General features: G+C 30.6%; 2 protein-coding genes and 1 pseudogene across 3 annotated transcripts; 1 reads left to right on the plus strand and 2 right to left on the minus strand.

The window, feature by feature from the left end:
• Positions 1–2,100: 2,100 nt before the first annotated feature.
• On the minus strand, positions 2,101–5,850 carry LOC105792924 (vacuolar protein sorting-associated protein 32 homolog 2). The gene is made up of 7 exons (XM_012621776.2): positions 5,715–5,850; positions 5,475–5,580; positions 4,392–4,491; positions 3,178–3,263; positions 2,983–3,074; positions 2,678–2,792; positions 2,101–2,558 (listed from the first exon to the last, which is right to left on the minus strand). Exons 2-7 carry the CDS (start codon positions 5,544–5,546, stop codon positions 2,367–2,369), a joined length of 657 nt encoding a protein of 218 aa, XP_012477230.1. The 5' UTR covers positions 5,547–5,580; positions 5,715–5,850; the 3' UTR covers positions 2,101–2,366.
• A 1,431-nt stretch (positions 5,851–7,281) lies between these two features.
• Positions 7,282–10,072, plus strand: LOC105792922 (asparagine--tRNA ligase, cytoplasmic 1-like; annotated as a pseudogene).
• Positions 10,073–10,566: 494 nt separating this feature from the next.
• Positions 10,567–12,545, minus strand: LOC105792925 (60S ribosomal protein L31). 2 transcript variants are annotated; one of them, XM_012621778.2, is made up of 4 exons: positions 12,441–12,545; positions 12,187–12,298; positions 11,101–11,205; positions 10,567–10,988 (listed from the first exon to the last, which is right to left on the minus strand). In XM_012621778.2, exons 2-4 carry the CDS (start codon positions 12,267–12,269, stop codon positions 10,706–10,708), a joined length of 471 nt encoding a protein of 156 aa, XP_012477232.1. In that variant the 5' UTR covers positions 12,270–12,298; positions 12,441–12,545; the 3' UTR covers positions 10,567–10,705. The 2 variants fall into 2 exon arrangements, with proteins under 2 accessions (XP_012477232.1, XP_012477233.1); XM_012621779.2 differs by lacking the exon at positions 11,101–11,205.
• Positions 12,546–14,650: the final 2,105 nt, after the last annotated feature.

Below are 14,650 nucleotides of genomic sequence, written 5' to 3' on the forward strand. Positions count from 1 at the left end.
TTTATTTTGAAAATTTATGTAAATAAAAAAGTATTTTAAAATTAGATTTTGATTTAATTTGGATGCAGACTAATAATAGATAAAATTAATTACGATTTTAATGCATTACAATTATCGAATTAACTTTTAATTAAAATTTTAATTTGAATATTAAAAACTATTTATTATTTTATATTTATTTTTCTTAATTTAAAACCAAATAATAATGTTATTAATTAAAAAATAAATTCAAATAAATTAGTGCTCGAAATCAACTTAGCTATCTAGAACACAATATATTTTTAATTTTATAATAGTTTATTTTATTACTAGAACAAATATTGAGATATTAAATAATCTGATTGCATTATAAAAAAATTAAAGATATTTTTAAAACTTCAACATCCTAGTTGAAATAAAAGTATATCTAGACAAATTAAAAACAACATTCTAAAAATTAAAATAAAATAAAATATAAAAATAAATACTAATAATATTACAAATATATTTAAATTTGTTAGTTTAATCTTTTACTTCAACCTACCATTCCCGTCATCATTTTCTATCTTGACCTTCTGCAATCTATTGGCTCTTCATTATTTTCAATCAACATTTGACTTTCAATGTAATTAATTATTTTGGACTTGTAAATTATAATATTAAATTAAAAAAACTAAAACAACATGCAAAAATTATAATATTAGTTCATGATAAATATAAAATATATTTACATTAAATTAATAAACATATAATAATGATTAAAATAATTGTTATTTAACTCTCTTTTTCGAAATAAACCTAAATAAATAAATAAATAAACAATTTTAAGAATGACTGCTTCCTACAATATAAACAAATTAAAAAAAAAAACAGTTTCATCATTCTCATCATCAACTAAAATAGCCTTTCATCTTTCTGTTCAAATATGATTTGATATTTACTTTTAAAGAACCTCAATTTGATTTAATTCTCCATTCTTTTGATCTTTTAATTGAATACAACTAACTACTGAATGTTATTTATAGACCTAAACTTAAAATTTAATTAATATATTACTTTAATATATTATTTATATTATATTTAAAATTCTATTCAAATTAAAGCTCAATAGTTTTGTTTGATATAAAATATTATAAATATATATATATATATATATATATATATATATATATCATATTTACTCCTTTATCAAAAACTTGAAGTATATAAATATATTATATTATTAATATATTTATGAATTACGTAAATTAAATTTGACAAACTTAAAAGAGTCTCCATACTACAATTAATTGGGACGAATATCATCATAAATATATATTATAAAAATTATTTAATTATTTTAAATTAAATTATAATTATATTTAGATGTTAATTTAATAATATGATAAAAAATATTCTCAACAATTAATTTTTTTAAACTCGTACTTTTATATATATTATATGAACAAGAATGAAATATCGTAGGGTTAATTTTTCTTTAATTTTTACTAAAATTCATCAGTTTTACTTTATTTCAATTTTGAAAGATATAAAAGTTCAATAATTATATTTTATAAATCAAAATATTTTCAGTAATAATGCATTCATTCACCATCATAAATGGGTTTAAATGAAAATACATACTAGTGGTAGAAACACTAAAATTGGCAGCTAGCCGTTCATCACCATTTATGCTGCCTTAGCTAGCAAATTCTTTAATATATTGACCCCCAAAAATGAATATATGTGTAAAATATACAAAAAGTACTTAAAAATTAAAAGAAAAGTACTAGATTTTAAAATTTTTAGTAAAAAGTTTGATCTATTATTCCAAATTCCAATTATCCATAAATATATTTTTACATGAATTTTTTTCATTTACATCGTGGATGTTTCATAGCATCACATGAAAAAATTTAATGAATTGTATCTAATATACAAGTTAATGAACTAAAATTTCAACTGATGACAAATAAATTAAAATTAAAATAATTAAAACCTGCCAATGAATCAAGTTGAGGTCATGATGAGATCTTTGAAATCTCAGGTTTAGTATGTGTATTTACGGATTATTTATTGTAGTCATATTTGAATATATATCAAATACAAATGCTAAATATAAACATTTTGAAAAAAAAAAGCTAAATAACATAATTTATATTAGTGTTTAATGATATTTTAAAACTGTTTGGGGACTAATAAATTGTTAGGGAAAGGAGGTTATGAATACAGATAAGGGGGGGATTCGTTTAGTTTCATGCACATAAATTTCAAGATGATTTAATAATACAAATGTTTATGGCATTGTGGATGCAATGGTGACCTACACTATCAGGTAATTTAGCCATGTTTTAAAGCTCTATATGTGATTCCCCCATAGAGTTAAACTGAACTTAGAATGACTTACCTTAAAGTGCCATCTCAGCCTGCAATGCAGCGAGTTCATCTTCTTCGGCTGTGTGTTTTTGAGGAACGGGTCGAGCTGGTTGACTGCTAGCAGGCACCTGTACTGGTGCTGCCGGGGCAGTTGTTGCAGGCTGGAGAAGCTGTTCTTCTAATTCAGCACCTTCAAGTTCTTCGAGTTCAGCTTCCAATTCATCCTACGATATCAAAAGTTTCGGACTCAATTGTTAAGATGCATATAAGTGCCGGACATGGTATTTATGAACACCGATGATAGGATGGAGGAAAAAATGAGAGTGCATCAGAAAGTTATAACCTCATCAAAATCAGCCGCAGCTCCGATAGGAGTTGATAGTGCTTCCTGAATCTGTTTCATGTTCTCGGTTTGTTCGTTGATCTCATCCATTGTTTTGTCCACATCATCTATGCTACTGTACGAAAGCCATTTTGAGTAAAATAGTGAGAACTGGACACTGCCCTAGCTTCATGAAGGTTGAAAAAAAGTGCTAAATTCCAAGTCAGCACACGTTCAGTAAATGGCAATGCAAAGGGACAAGTACAATGAAGAAAAGCATAAAAGAAAAATTTTTGCCTAACAGTAAAAATATGTCAGTTACATACGTTGCTTTCTGCATCGCCTTCATCGCAGATGCTCCAGTTCTCAATGCATCCACAGTTTCAGTTGTGGCTTTGGCACCTTCTAACATTATCATCTGTATAAGTTGATATAGAACAATCAATGAAATGGAAAAAAACTCAAAAAAGCCTTCAGGACACGGTTAAAGCACTAAAAAATTAACAAAATTCAGAGCTTACTTGATCGTGAACACGAAGCTGAAAGTTCCCAAGCTGTTCGATTTGCTGTTCATACAGTTTCTTCCTCTTCAAGCACTGTATAGCCGCTGCATAGAGTAGCATAATGAATACTAAGTAAACGATATAAATATGGCAATCAAACTGCATAACATGGTTTTAAATTAACTCATAATTCAAATGATCTATTTAAAATTTTCTTCCGGAGGATCTTTGATTGTTAAACCTTCACATGACATGAGCACATGATAAATTAGAAACCCAGCATCATATTTTAGCATGGTAATGTTAATCTGCATCAGATCATCACTCAATGTCCAAAGAACATTACGAGCTGACAGTGATTGAACCAAAAGACCCCAAAAATGAAGCTTGCAATGCTATAAAACATCAGGGTGTTATTTCTTTTATTTTGGGGGCATCTTCATTCTCATTTGGTCTTTCCTTCATTTTGAGAATTGAAGTGTAAGGGGGCACGGGGGAGGGGTTCAATGTGTAAATAAGAAATTGGTGCTCACAAGCTACTTGAGTTCAACTCGAGAAAAAACAAGAACTCGATTCGGTAACTATGGAGCTGAGCTTGAGTTATCAATTAAGCTGAATTCAAGCTTAGTAATACTCTGCGCGAATGGCTTGGGAGCTTTATCAAGCTTTTCATTTTTAATATTTTTATATTATTAAATTATGTTATTGCCCTTAATATGTATTATTAACCCTAAGTAAAATTATCAAGTTGAGCTCGGGCTCAAGCTTGAATACATACAAGCTTAATCAAGCTTGAGTTTGAGTACAAAATAGATAAACAAGCTTAATCAAGCTCGAGCCTAAAAATAAATGTTCAATTAAGCTCGAGTCAAGTATCGAGCTCCGAATTTTGTGGTCGAGCTCAAGCTTGCCAGTATTCAAGCTCGGCTTGGCTCGATTATACCCCTAGGGGGGTTGTTATGGATGAATAATTAAACATCGACTATAATAACTGAAAAATATATGACTAATTAAAATGAAGCTCCAACATGAGTAAGCTAGAAGCCATCACATTATACTGTTGCGAGAGAAAAGAATTTTACATCCTACAATATATCCCATATTTATATACAAGCATCAAGAAACAAAGCATAAAAACTACTATAATTCACAAAGAAATTTTTTTCAATAGAAAAAAAGATGGAAAACAAGGAAAAACATTAACCATTTGTGTATATATATTGCAATCATACCTTTCTTATTTCTCCCTTTGGCATACTCCTTGGCCTTTTCAACCTCTGCAGCAGTCTTTTTCAGAAGCACACTTTCCTTTTTCTCAAGCATTTCAAGGGTCTACATGATGGAAACCGATATAGGGCTCATTTTAAGCAAAACGTAGAAGAGAAACAACATAATTCAATCATTTGAAACAAATAAATGTGACTTGCAGCACCGTGCAAAATAAAAACTGCTGGATTTAGCATTATGATTACAGTTCTGGAGTTTGAGCATCTCCAACACACAACCAATAAACCCAAATTTCTAACCTTATAGAAAAGATCATATTCCATCTTCTAGTGAGACTGGCATGGAATAAGCATACACAACATTCCTTTTATCTAATAGGCTTTACTTGATAAATTGTGCTAGTAAGTTTTAAGAAACAAAATTCAGTTATTAATCAGTTTTTCTGTCCCGAAAACTAGTACATGCCTCGTTTGGTTATTTGGTGTATTGACACAAGTAAAAGCTTAATTATTGCATAAGTATTAAAACAATTTGTTATAACATAAAATAAGACCTCCACAAAATAAGAAAAAAGTTTTCCCTTCCCTTTGCTGAAAACAAGTTATATTAGTAGCTAAAAATTATCAAGTGTAATTAGTTTATTGCTAACTCTAGTATTAAGATGTATGGAAAAAGTAATACTCTCATCAAAGGAAGCATTAAAAGAAAAGTTTCACCTTCAAGTCATCAACCAAAGTAAACAACTATCATCCTCTGAAAATGGCCAATTACTAAAGTGATCAACTGACTCTACTGAATGTATTTTTTTAACTAAATTTAATTCCACTTCATAAGTTCATTAATTTTTATCGATCCAAAATGTAATCAATCGATTCAGTAATTCACCAAAAGGATTATCATATTATTTCCCATTAATTCATCAGCTAGCAACTCAGTTCTTTCAAACAAATCCCGAAACTATAAAATCAACCCACCGAAATCACCAAATGCAAATTTCAAATCACACAGTTCACGCAAAAAAGAAATGCAACAAACAAACAACTTATTTCCCGATTAAAGGAAAAAAAAGTACAACATCGAGGAAATACCTCATTTAATTTGTCTAACGTGGTTAGAGCATTTGTTTCCGGCTTGGTTTTTCCAAAAATCCCTTTAAACATAGCTACCTCTCCGCGAATTAAAACACCTGATATTCTGCTTAACAACAATCACCAATACGATCATATATATAAGCTGTTACATAATCAATCACCAGAAAACAGCAAAAAGAAAAGAGTTAAAAGAGTAAGTAAAGAAAAAAAGAATAATGCAAAAGGGGGGAATCTAACCTAATCTGTAAAAATTGAGAAATTAGGGATTTGGGAGTTGAGAAATCTGTGAAATAAAAAAACTGAAAAGAAATGTCTGGGAAAGGTCGGATATTGGTTTTCAACGTGGCGCGCACTGACGGTTATATATCTTCACTGCGCTTTATTTGTTTGAATGTTAGTTGTCAGTTTTATTCGAAAGAATTTAGTCTTTTATTTTTCGAATTTAGAATTACAAATTCAATTAATAATTTGTTAAACTTAAATTTATTATAAATTCGTTTTAAGTGGATTATAATAAAATAAAAATTAAAAGTTAATTCCTTAAAACGGAAATTTTCATTTCAATCTCTTTAGAAATAATAAAATTACAAGTTAATTTACAATAAAATTGTACTTTGCCCTTAAGATATGAATAAAATATGTTTAATCTCTTAAAAATAATGGAATTATAAATTAATACATGATAGAAATACATTCTGATCTCTCGAAATTTTATAATTACCCTAAAAATATCTAGCTTCACCTTTGATGTCACTTATTCTTCTTACATATTATTATACACAAAAAAATCAGTTAATGGGTTTAACTAAAGTTTTAAAATTCAAAAGTATAAGGACTAAGAATAATCTAAAAGGAGAATATAAATTAAATTTATAACTTTACGCATAATAAAATTAATAACAAAATTTAATGAAACAAATTTAACTACTATCATTTTAGGTTAGGACTGAAATTTCGAACTAATAAAGATAGAGATTAAAATTGACCATTTTAAAATATACATAAACTAAAATTAATCAAATTAAAATATAAAGATTAAATCTAAAACTTATATATAATATATAATAGAGAGACTAATAGCAAATTTTCACCTTTATATTTAGTTACAAATTCCTAAGTCAGACTCAAAACATTATATTTAGTTTTTATTCGTACCTAATATAATTGAGTATTAAAATTCATGTATTTTTTCTAAAAAAGTGTTCAACAATATTTATTGAAATAAAATAAGAAAATATGAAAGATCAATAAAATTAAATAATACTTAAATTTATTTATCTCCCATACCCTCCTTTTCATCTTTCATTTTTTTTCTCACCATCTATTTTCAAGGAATGGTTTATTTCCCCAAAATTATTTTTAAAATTAACTTAAGTTTTTAATTAGATGATTATTTACAATTTTAAAATAAATATGCATTTAAGAAATTTTCTAACAAATTTATTTATTTATTTAATTTTAAGATATTGAGATTTTATATTATTTAGTATAGTAAGTTTTGAAGAGTGGCTCAGCACAATCCATTAGCAAAATCTATTTTTAAAATTACATATCTAAAAAAAAGAATCATTATCCAATTACACTACAATTAAATTCCACTTTTTAAAAAATATATTAAAAATATGTTTAAAATAGAAATAAGTGGAAATTAGAAAAATAAATAACAAAATATTGGTCAAAAAGTTTGACATTTTGCGAACACTAAGATTCTAACAACGTCAGCAAGGAAATCCTGTCTTAAAGTAATGCGCCGCCTTAAGAAACTGAGTGTCAATCTCTCTGTTTCAGACAAATATTCCACGAGTCCTTTTAAACCACCCAATAAAAAGAAGACACGTGCAGAGAGCCAAATATTGAAACGAAAGACTCATGGGAATACATCAGAATTACTGTAGTACTAGCTCCTACAGATCATCCCTTACAGCATACAAAATTCATTTTTAGGGTTTTTAACTTTATCGCGAGTTTCTAATTTCGAAAGCCTTAAATCTTTCCAGCTCAGAAAAGCGAATGGCGGGAACAGATCAGGCAACGGCGGCGGCGGACCGGATAGCAGCGATGAATTTGACCGGATCCGTTGAGAACCATGCATTCTCTTACCGTGTCTTGATCCGGTCCATCGTTGGCCGGCCGGACGGTGGGGCTGGCCTCGCGGGGCAACGTGTCCGCGCCGGTGGTTGACTGAAGACTGGGAGAGAGCAAGGGAAAGGTTCTTGGAACTGAACGACGGTGCGTGTCCGGCGAACTTGCAGGTGACTATGGATGCCGGCGTGGCTGTTCTCAGTAAGCTGGTGGCGACCGGCACTTGCGTAGTGGTTGATGGAATATTGAAGGTTCCGCCTGAAGGGACGAAGCAGAGGATTGAGCTTCGGGTCGAAAAGGTGGTCCATATTGGTGAGGTGGATCCGGCTAAGTATCCGATACCGAAAACGAAGCTCACGCTTTAATTTTTGAGGGATCATCTTCATCTTCGATCTCGAACCAACACGGTATCAATCTCTAAATCAATTTGAATCCCTCATCGTTTCCCTTTTGGAACGAACTGAATCTTTAGTATTTCCTTAAGAAAATGCTTAAAATTTTGAAATACTTATCAATTTTCAGAACAAGTCAACACCGAACAGTTCAATTAGAAACCACATAAGAGTAGTTTAGTCAATTTAAGATTGAGTTAATGTTTCTATTTTTCATGATTTATCATACACAAGATATTTTGTGAAATATTTAATGTTGGTGCGATTTTCCATTTTCACGAAAAAAGACCATACCTGTATAGGAGCATATACCATATGCTGCACTCATACTCAAGTTCCAGTAACATAGATAACATGTATGGTATTTGCTACTGTAATGACATGTTGCCTTACAAGTTGAGATTCGGTCATCATCTCGCGTTTGCTTACTTCAAAGTCTCGAACCACCTGCAGGACGGGTCAGTTGGTGTCAAAAAATTACAGTACCTTTGATGTAACTGCATATGGTGATGCAGGACGATGTCTTGAAATATGATCATTACATGCTTACACATGAATAGGGGGATATGGCCTCTAAACTATTTTCCATTTTCATGAAAAAATATCATACCTGTATTGGAGCACATAATATATGCGGCACTCATACTCGAGCTTGAGTGACGTAGGTAACATGTATGGTATTTGCTAAATGACATGTTGCCTTATGAGTTGAGATTCGGTTGTCATCCCGTGTGTGCTTCCATCAAAGTCTCGAACCACCTGCAAGAGGGGCCAGTTTATGTCCAAAAATTACAGTACCTTTGATGTGAGCGCATACGGGATAATGATCGAATCTCAGTGCATAGAGTGATGCAGGGCGACGTCCTAAAACACGATCATTACAGGCTTACAGCTATTTGTTGTGTATTAGCTGTATATCACAGCCACGTTGCAAGCCTATTAGCTGTGTGATACAGCCACGTCGCAAGTTTGCTGCAACGTTCTTTCTCTATTCTCCATTCTGTTACAAAGGACAAATTTACGATAATATATATTTACTTTCATTGTAGTTGTAAATAACAGGTTTTTTCAGCAATACAATGCTTTAGCAAATATTTTCTCTTGGCATGTTTATTATTGTGTGATCATTATTAAATTATATACTGATTCAGATTGCCGTCATTGCTCAAATACGGAATGCGCTTGCTCTCGCTACCCATTCTTTCTTCCAAGAACACCATTTCCTTTATGTGCACACTCCAATTATAACCACCAGTGATTGTGAGGGTGCTGGTGAAATGTTCCAAGTTACAACTTTGATCAGTGAAGCTGAAATGCTGGAGAAAGATCTAATTAAAAAACCCTCCTCCATTGGAGGCCGATATGGAAGCCGCTAAGCAACTTGTGAGTGAGAGAGGATTGGCTGTTAAGCAACTCAAAGATGCTAAAGCAAGCAAGGCCGATACCGGCGCTTCGGTTGTGGAACTTAACAAAGCGAAAGAGAGCCTCTTAAAGCTGGATGAGAGATCTAATTTGAAACCTGGGATCCCCCAAAAGGATGGCAAGATTGATTACACTCAAGACTTTTTCGCCCGTTAAGCTTTTTTGACGGTTTCTGGTTAACTACAGATTGAAACATATGCTTATGCTATCAGTAACGTGTATACGTTTGGACCGATATTTCGAGCTGAACAGTCTCATACATCAAGGCATTTGGCTGAGTTTTGGATGGTGGAACCCGAAATAGCATTTGCAGATCTTCAGGTATGTATGGCACTCTAGCAATAGTTCATAATACTCCTTTTTTACATTCATTTATAAGGTCTAAAAACATTCACATGGAAGTTCAGTTGAGGACCGGGTGCATTTGCAGGATGACATGAACTGTGCCGAAGCTTATGTGAAATATATGTGTAAATGGCTGCTTGAGAAATGGCTTGATGATATGGAATTTATGGCTAAAAGCTACGATAAAGGTTGCATCAACCGACTAAAAATGGTTGCTTCAACCAACACTAATTTGAGCATCACTTTATATTTAACATCATGGATGATCTTTAAATAATTTTTTTAAAAGTAGCTAGCATGGTTGGTAAACAAATTACTAAATCATAAATAATAAAAACATTTTCTTTTAAAAAATTCAATTATTTTTCAAACAAAATCCGATCTACCGAAATCAAACATTTGCCATTTGAATTATTTTATGTAATTTAAAAATACTCATGTCTAAAATTAAAGATGACAAAAAAATTAAATTCAACGAGTTTTGATTTGATTCGACACGATGAATCTAATTTTCCATTTAAGGTCAAGAAATTTACGAAAATGCACACTATTCCTTATATATAATAAAAATTATATTAATTTTTTACTCTAGCACAATCATACGAAAAACAATTAATATAATCATTAAAATAAAATATTAAAATTATTATTCTATTTTAATAAAAATATAAATATGGATCGGACTGAAAATAAATCAATATTTAATTTCGGATCGTGTTGAAGTTGAATTATATTGGGGTATATCGGGTCGGAATTGGGGCAGACAAAAAACCGGTCGTCCCGCCCGGCCCATCACTATTTGTATATGTAATTTCCACTACAATTAAAGCTTAAAAGACTAACAACAATGAACCCAAATATACGAGGAAAACTTTAATGTCTCACAAGAAATTACTACAAAACTTAACCCAAAAAATTCTAATGATAAAGTTGTCGGTCTCAAACAAAATTTTAAAAGTTTTCATAAACTAAAAGAAAACCAATAAATTACTCATCATCATCGTCAATGACTTTGGTGCCCAAGCCTTTCAGTCCTTCAGCTGGGATTTCAGCAACAGTTACCAAAGAGTAGAGCTCTTCCTTTGCATCTTCGTCATCGTTTCTCCTCCGAGCAATACGAACCCTAATCCTTCTTGGGACACTTCGGATCCCTCGGCTCCATATGTGCTTGTTCAGCTTCACGTCGACTCGTACATCCTTTGTCCCCATGGCTTTTTCGGCAAATTTCCTGATCTCCTTTATAGCCTTGGGAGCCTTCTTCTTGAATGTGCTGTTTCAAAGTTTAACACAATAAGTTACTCAAAAACTTTTGCCAGTCACCACCAATGGAATCCATAAAGCTAATGTCTAATGTTCCTTGGATTGAAATACGAGTGTCGTACATGGTTATGTTCGATTTTTTTCCCCATAAGTTTTCATGCATTTGGATAGTCCTCAAGAGGATCATATCCTTGAACCCTTGTTCGGGTATGCATCCGGTAGTGATACTATATAAGAAAAATGAAGAGTCAGTAACATAGGCTACTTCCCTCGTGCTATAATCATAAAGCTACTGTCTATGTTCCTTGGATTCTAATGCAAGCGTCGCTGCTAAGAAAAATGAAGAGTTGGAATAACATAAGCTACTTCCCTCCATGGGATGATCATTTGGTTAAAGTACTTGGATGGTCCCTGTATTATAAGGACTATATCAAATTAGTCCTTTTTATTATTAAATGGATCAATTTAATCCTTATACCATTAAAAAGAATCAAATAAGTCCAAATTGTGATTGAGTTAACATTCACTATATAAAAGTATCATGAAAATTATTTTTTTTCAATTATAGTTCAATTCAAAATGAAAGGTTCCATTTACAGAACCATAAAAGTTTTAATGGTATCAACTCTATTCCAATTTGGGATTATTTGATTCCTTTTAATAGTACATGACCTAAATTGATCCATTTAATAATAGAGGGACTAATTTGATCAGGTCCCTATAATAGAGGGACCTCAAAGGCACATTCAACACGCTTATTTAGTGCTATAATCATATAGTACTTGGAATCAAGACATAGCTACCAAAATCTCTTTTCACAAACGCAGACATTGATAATACTTTCATCCAATGCAATCATGAAAACAAAAGAAAAAAAAGTAAAACACGATGTCAAGCACCGCACAAGGGGACTACAAAAATGTCTCACAATCTATATAACGCGAAAAATGAAATTAAAAACTACACAATATACAAAAGTTGTGCATCCAACTAAAATTCTTGATTACAATAACAGCTAACCCACTAATTACAAACAACTGGATGTAAAAGTTAACAATTGGGTTGATAAAATATCATTGAGATATTGAAAAATAGTAATGAATAAGTAAATAAATTTGAAAGCGAGAAGCTACTTAAACCAAACCGGCAATACAATGAACTGAAGGGGAAAAAAAGAAAAAAAAAAAAAGAATCAGCAGTTAAATTACCAGCCATGGAGTCTCTTGTGAAGGTTGATGGTGTATTCTCTGGTCACCACCTCTTCCTTTCTTCCCCTTGTTTTCTCAACCATTTTGAAATCTTTCTGGCGTTAATCCTTACCTGCATTTAATCACCAAATTATCACTTTAAAACCAGGTCTTAATCAATGAAAACGGTAAATCAGAAAACCATTTCCTCGTTGGGTTTTCTCGGCAACCAAACAGTAAGAGACAGAAAATAAATGAGAGAAAAAGAGAGAAACCTTGATGGTGTTTTGAAGGCAAACGAGAATGAAGAGAAAGGAGCTTTGAATAAAAACGAGGAAGACGAAACCCTAATTTGCATAACTTTCTACATAAGGTTAAGCGATGTCGTTTTCGTTTATCAATATTAATGGACCATATCTTTGATTGGGCCTTTACTAACGAACCCTAATCCATTGTAAAAAGGGCTATGTTCTTCAAAATTTTTAGGGTAAATTCACCCAAGGTCATTAAACTATTAGTAAGTTTATGTTTTAGTCACTTAAGTCTAAAAAGTTACATAATGGTCACTAAACTATTCAAAAGTATTTATTTTAGTCATTGGGCTTTTAGTTTTTTTTTTTTTTTTAAGTTCGGTTAGCAAGCTCCAAGAAATGATTGAACAATCGATATGGTGGATTGATACTCATCGACAAGTAGAAAAACATACCTTAGATACAAATCTATCTAACGGTCAATATTGAAGATCAAAAAAGAAAGTAGTTTGAATTTTAATTCATGGATTTATTTATTTTTGTAACAAGAAACAGCTATAAAGCGAAAGCAAAAAACAAATTAACTAGAAGAATCAATCATATGATAGAGATCACCCTTGAGTAGCTCTTTAATACGGAGGGGATCTCCTCAAATATCTACATCTCATCATAATTCTGTAACACCCTTTAACCCTAAACCGCCACTAGAACAAGGTTACGGAGCATTACCGAATCTATCAGACAATTTATAATTTACAATTTACCAATTAATTATCAAACATAATATAAAATGATCTTAAAGTCCCTTAGATGGACCCTCAAGGTCCAAAATACGAGTTAGGAGTGATTCAGGACTAATTCAGGTGCTCGGGGAATTTTTTTTTGTACGAACTCAATATAACCCATTTACAAATATCTAACATTCCCTGCAATTTTCAAACCGAATGCAATCCAAAACCAATCTTTCAACCAAGACATTTGCGCACTTAATATACCTAAATCATGTCTATAACTTTGACTTAACCATATAATCAAATTACATTCATAAAATCATATAAAATTTTACTATTTAACTTTATTCATTTTTCTTTCTAAATTTATTGCCCAAACTTACCAAATTTGTCATACCATTTTATTAAACTTAGTACCAAAACACCAAATATCATTCATTACAACCAAAATTATATAACATTTTAAAGTGACCATTACAACACCTATGTACATGCCACTTTCATTTAAGGAAGAAAACATTACAAAAAATTTTGTGCTGGAGTCGGGATTGTTCGGATGCTAGACCGGGACTCTGAACTCCTATTGACCCGAATTTGTTAGATTACTCCTCGACAACTTTTCCCTTTCTTTTCGATGCCGATGCTTCGGGTTTTTTGCTAGCAATCAAAGCTTTAAACGTTAAACCCTTAGTTTTTCCTTTTTCCTTTTCGTTCTTTATTTTTCCTGTTTTGTTTCGAAATGGCTTCTGCTATTTTTTTTCATTTCTTTCATTTCTTTTATATATATATATATATATATATATATATATATATATATATATATATATATACTAATTAACAATAACAATAACAATAACAATAACAAATATCTAATTAATAACTAATACATATATTACAAATGTATACATATATTTTTTACACTTGTACTTAATCTGTACCCTATACTTGTCACAAATTAATTTATTAATCACATAAAAATCTTATAATTTAATTATTTATCTAATAAATATCTTTTAAATAATAAATATCTATTTAATATACAAATATAAATATTACAATTGTATATATTTATCTTTTTACACATGTATTATTTAATCATCATACATTTGGCATAAATATAATATAATAATAATAATATTATTATTATTATTAAATAATATTAATTAATGTTATAAATATCTTTTACTTAAGTTTTAGTAAATAAATCATATACAAGTGTATATATATTCACATATTACACATGTACCACTTAGCACCCTACATTTGTCATGTCTTAATTTATTTATTTCATAATATAATAATAATTAATATAATTTATAATTTAATATAAAACCTTAATAATAATTAATACTAAGATTTTAACGGCTTAAGCCGCGTCACTTATGTTAATTGGCAAAATTTCCATTTTGGCCCCTTTCTATTTTCTTTTAATTTATAATTCAACCTTTGCCCCTTATTTAATTTAGTCCTTTTTCCTAATTACTCTTAATTAAGCTAAATTCA

This window comes from Gossypium raimondii, chromosome 8 (genome assembly GCF_025698545.1).
Source record: "Gossypium raimondii isolate GPD5lz chromosome 8, ASM2569854v1, whole genome shotgun sequence".
Taxonomy (NCBI): domain Eukaryota; kingdom Viridiplantae; phylum Streptophyta; class Magnoliopsida; order Malvales; family Malvaceae; genus Gossypium; species Gossypium raimondii.

Bases quoted from the DNA above. Each gene is read 5' to 3' on its own strand.
- LOC105792924 (XM_012621776.2), bottom strand. From the start codon at position 5,546: ATGTTTAAAGGGATTTTTGGAAAAACCAAGCCGGAAACAAATGCTCTA. The intron at 4,492-5,474 runs GTATTTCCTCGA...TCCATCATGTAG, and splicing joins CGTTAGACAAATTAAATGAG to ACCCTTGAAATGCTTGAGAA. The intron at 3,075-3,177 runs GTAAGCTCTGAA...CAACTTATACAG, and splicing joins AGCTTCGTGTTCACGATCAA to ATGATAATGTTAGAAGGTGC.
- LOC105792925 (XM_012621778.2), bottom strand. From the start codon at position 12,269: ATGGTTGAGAAAACAAGGGGAAGAAAGGAAGAGGTGGTGACCAGAGAA. The intron at 11,206-12,186 runs GTAATTTAACTG...TTTCTTATATAG, and splicing joins CACAAGAGACTCCATGGCTG to TATCACTACCGGATGCATAC. The intron at 10,989-11,100 runs GTACGACACTCG...ACTTTGAAACAG, and splicing joins AAAAAATCGAACATAACCAT to CACATTCAAGAAGAAGGCTC.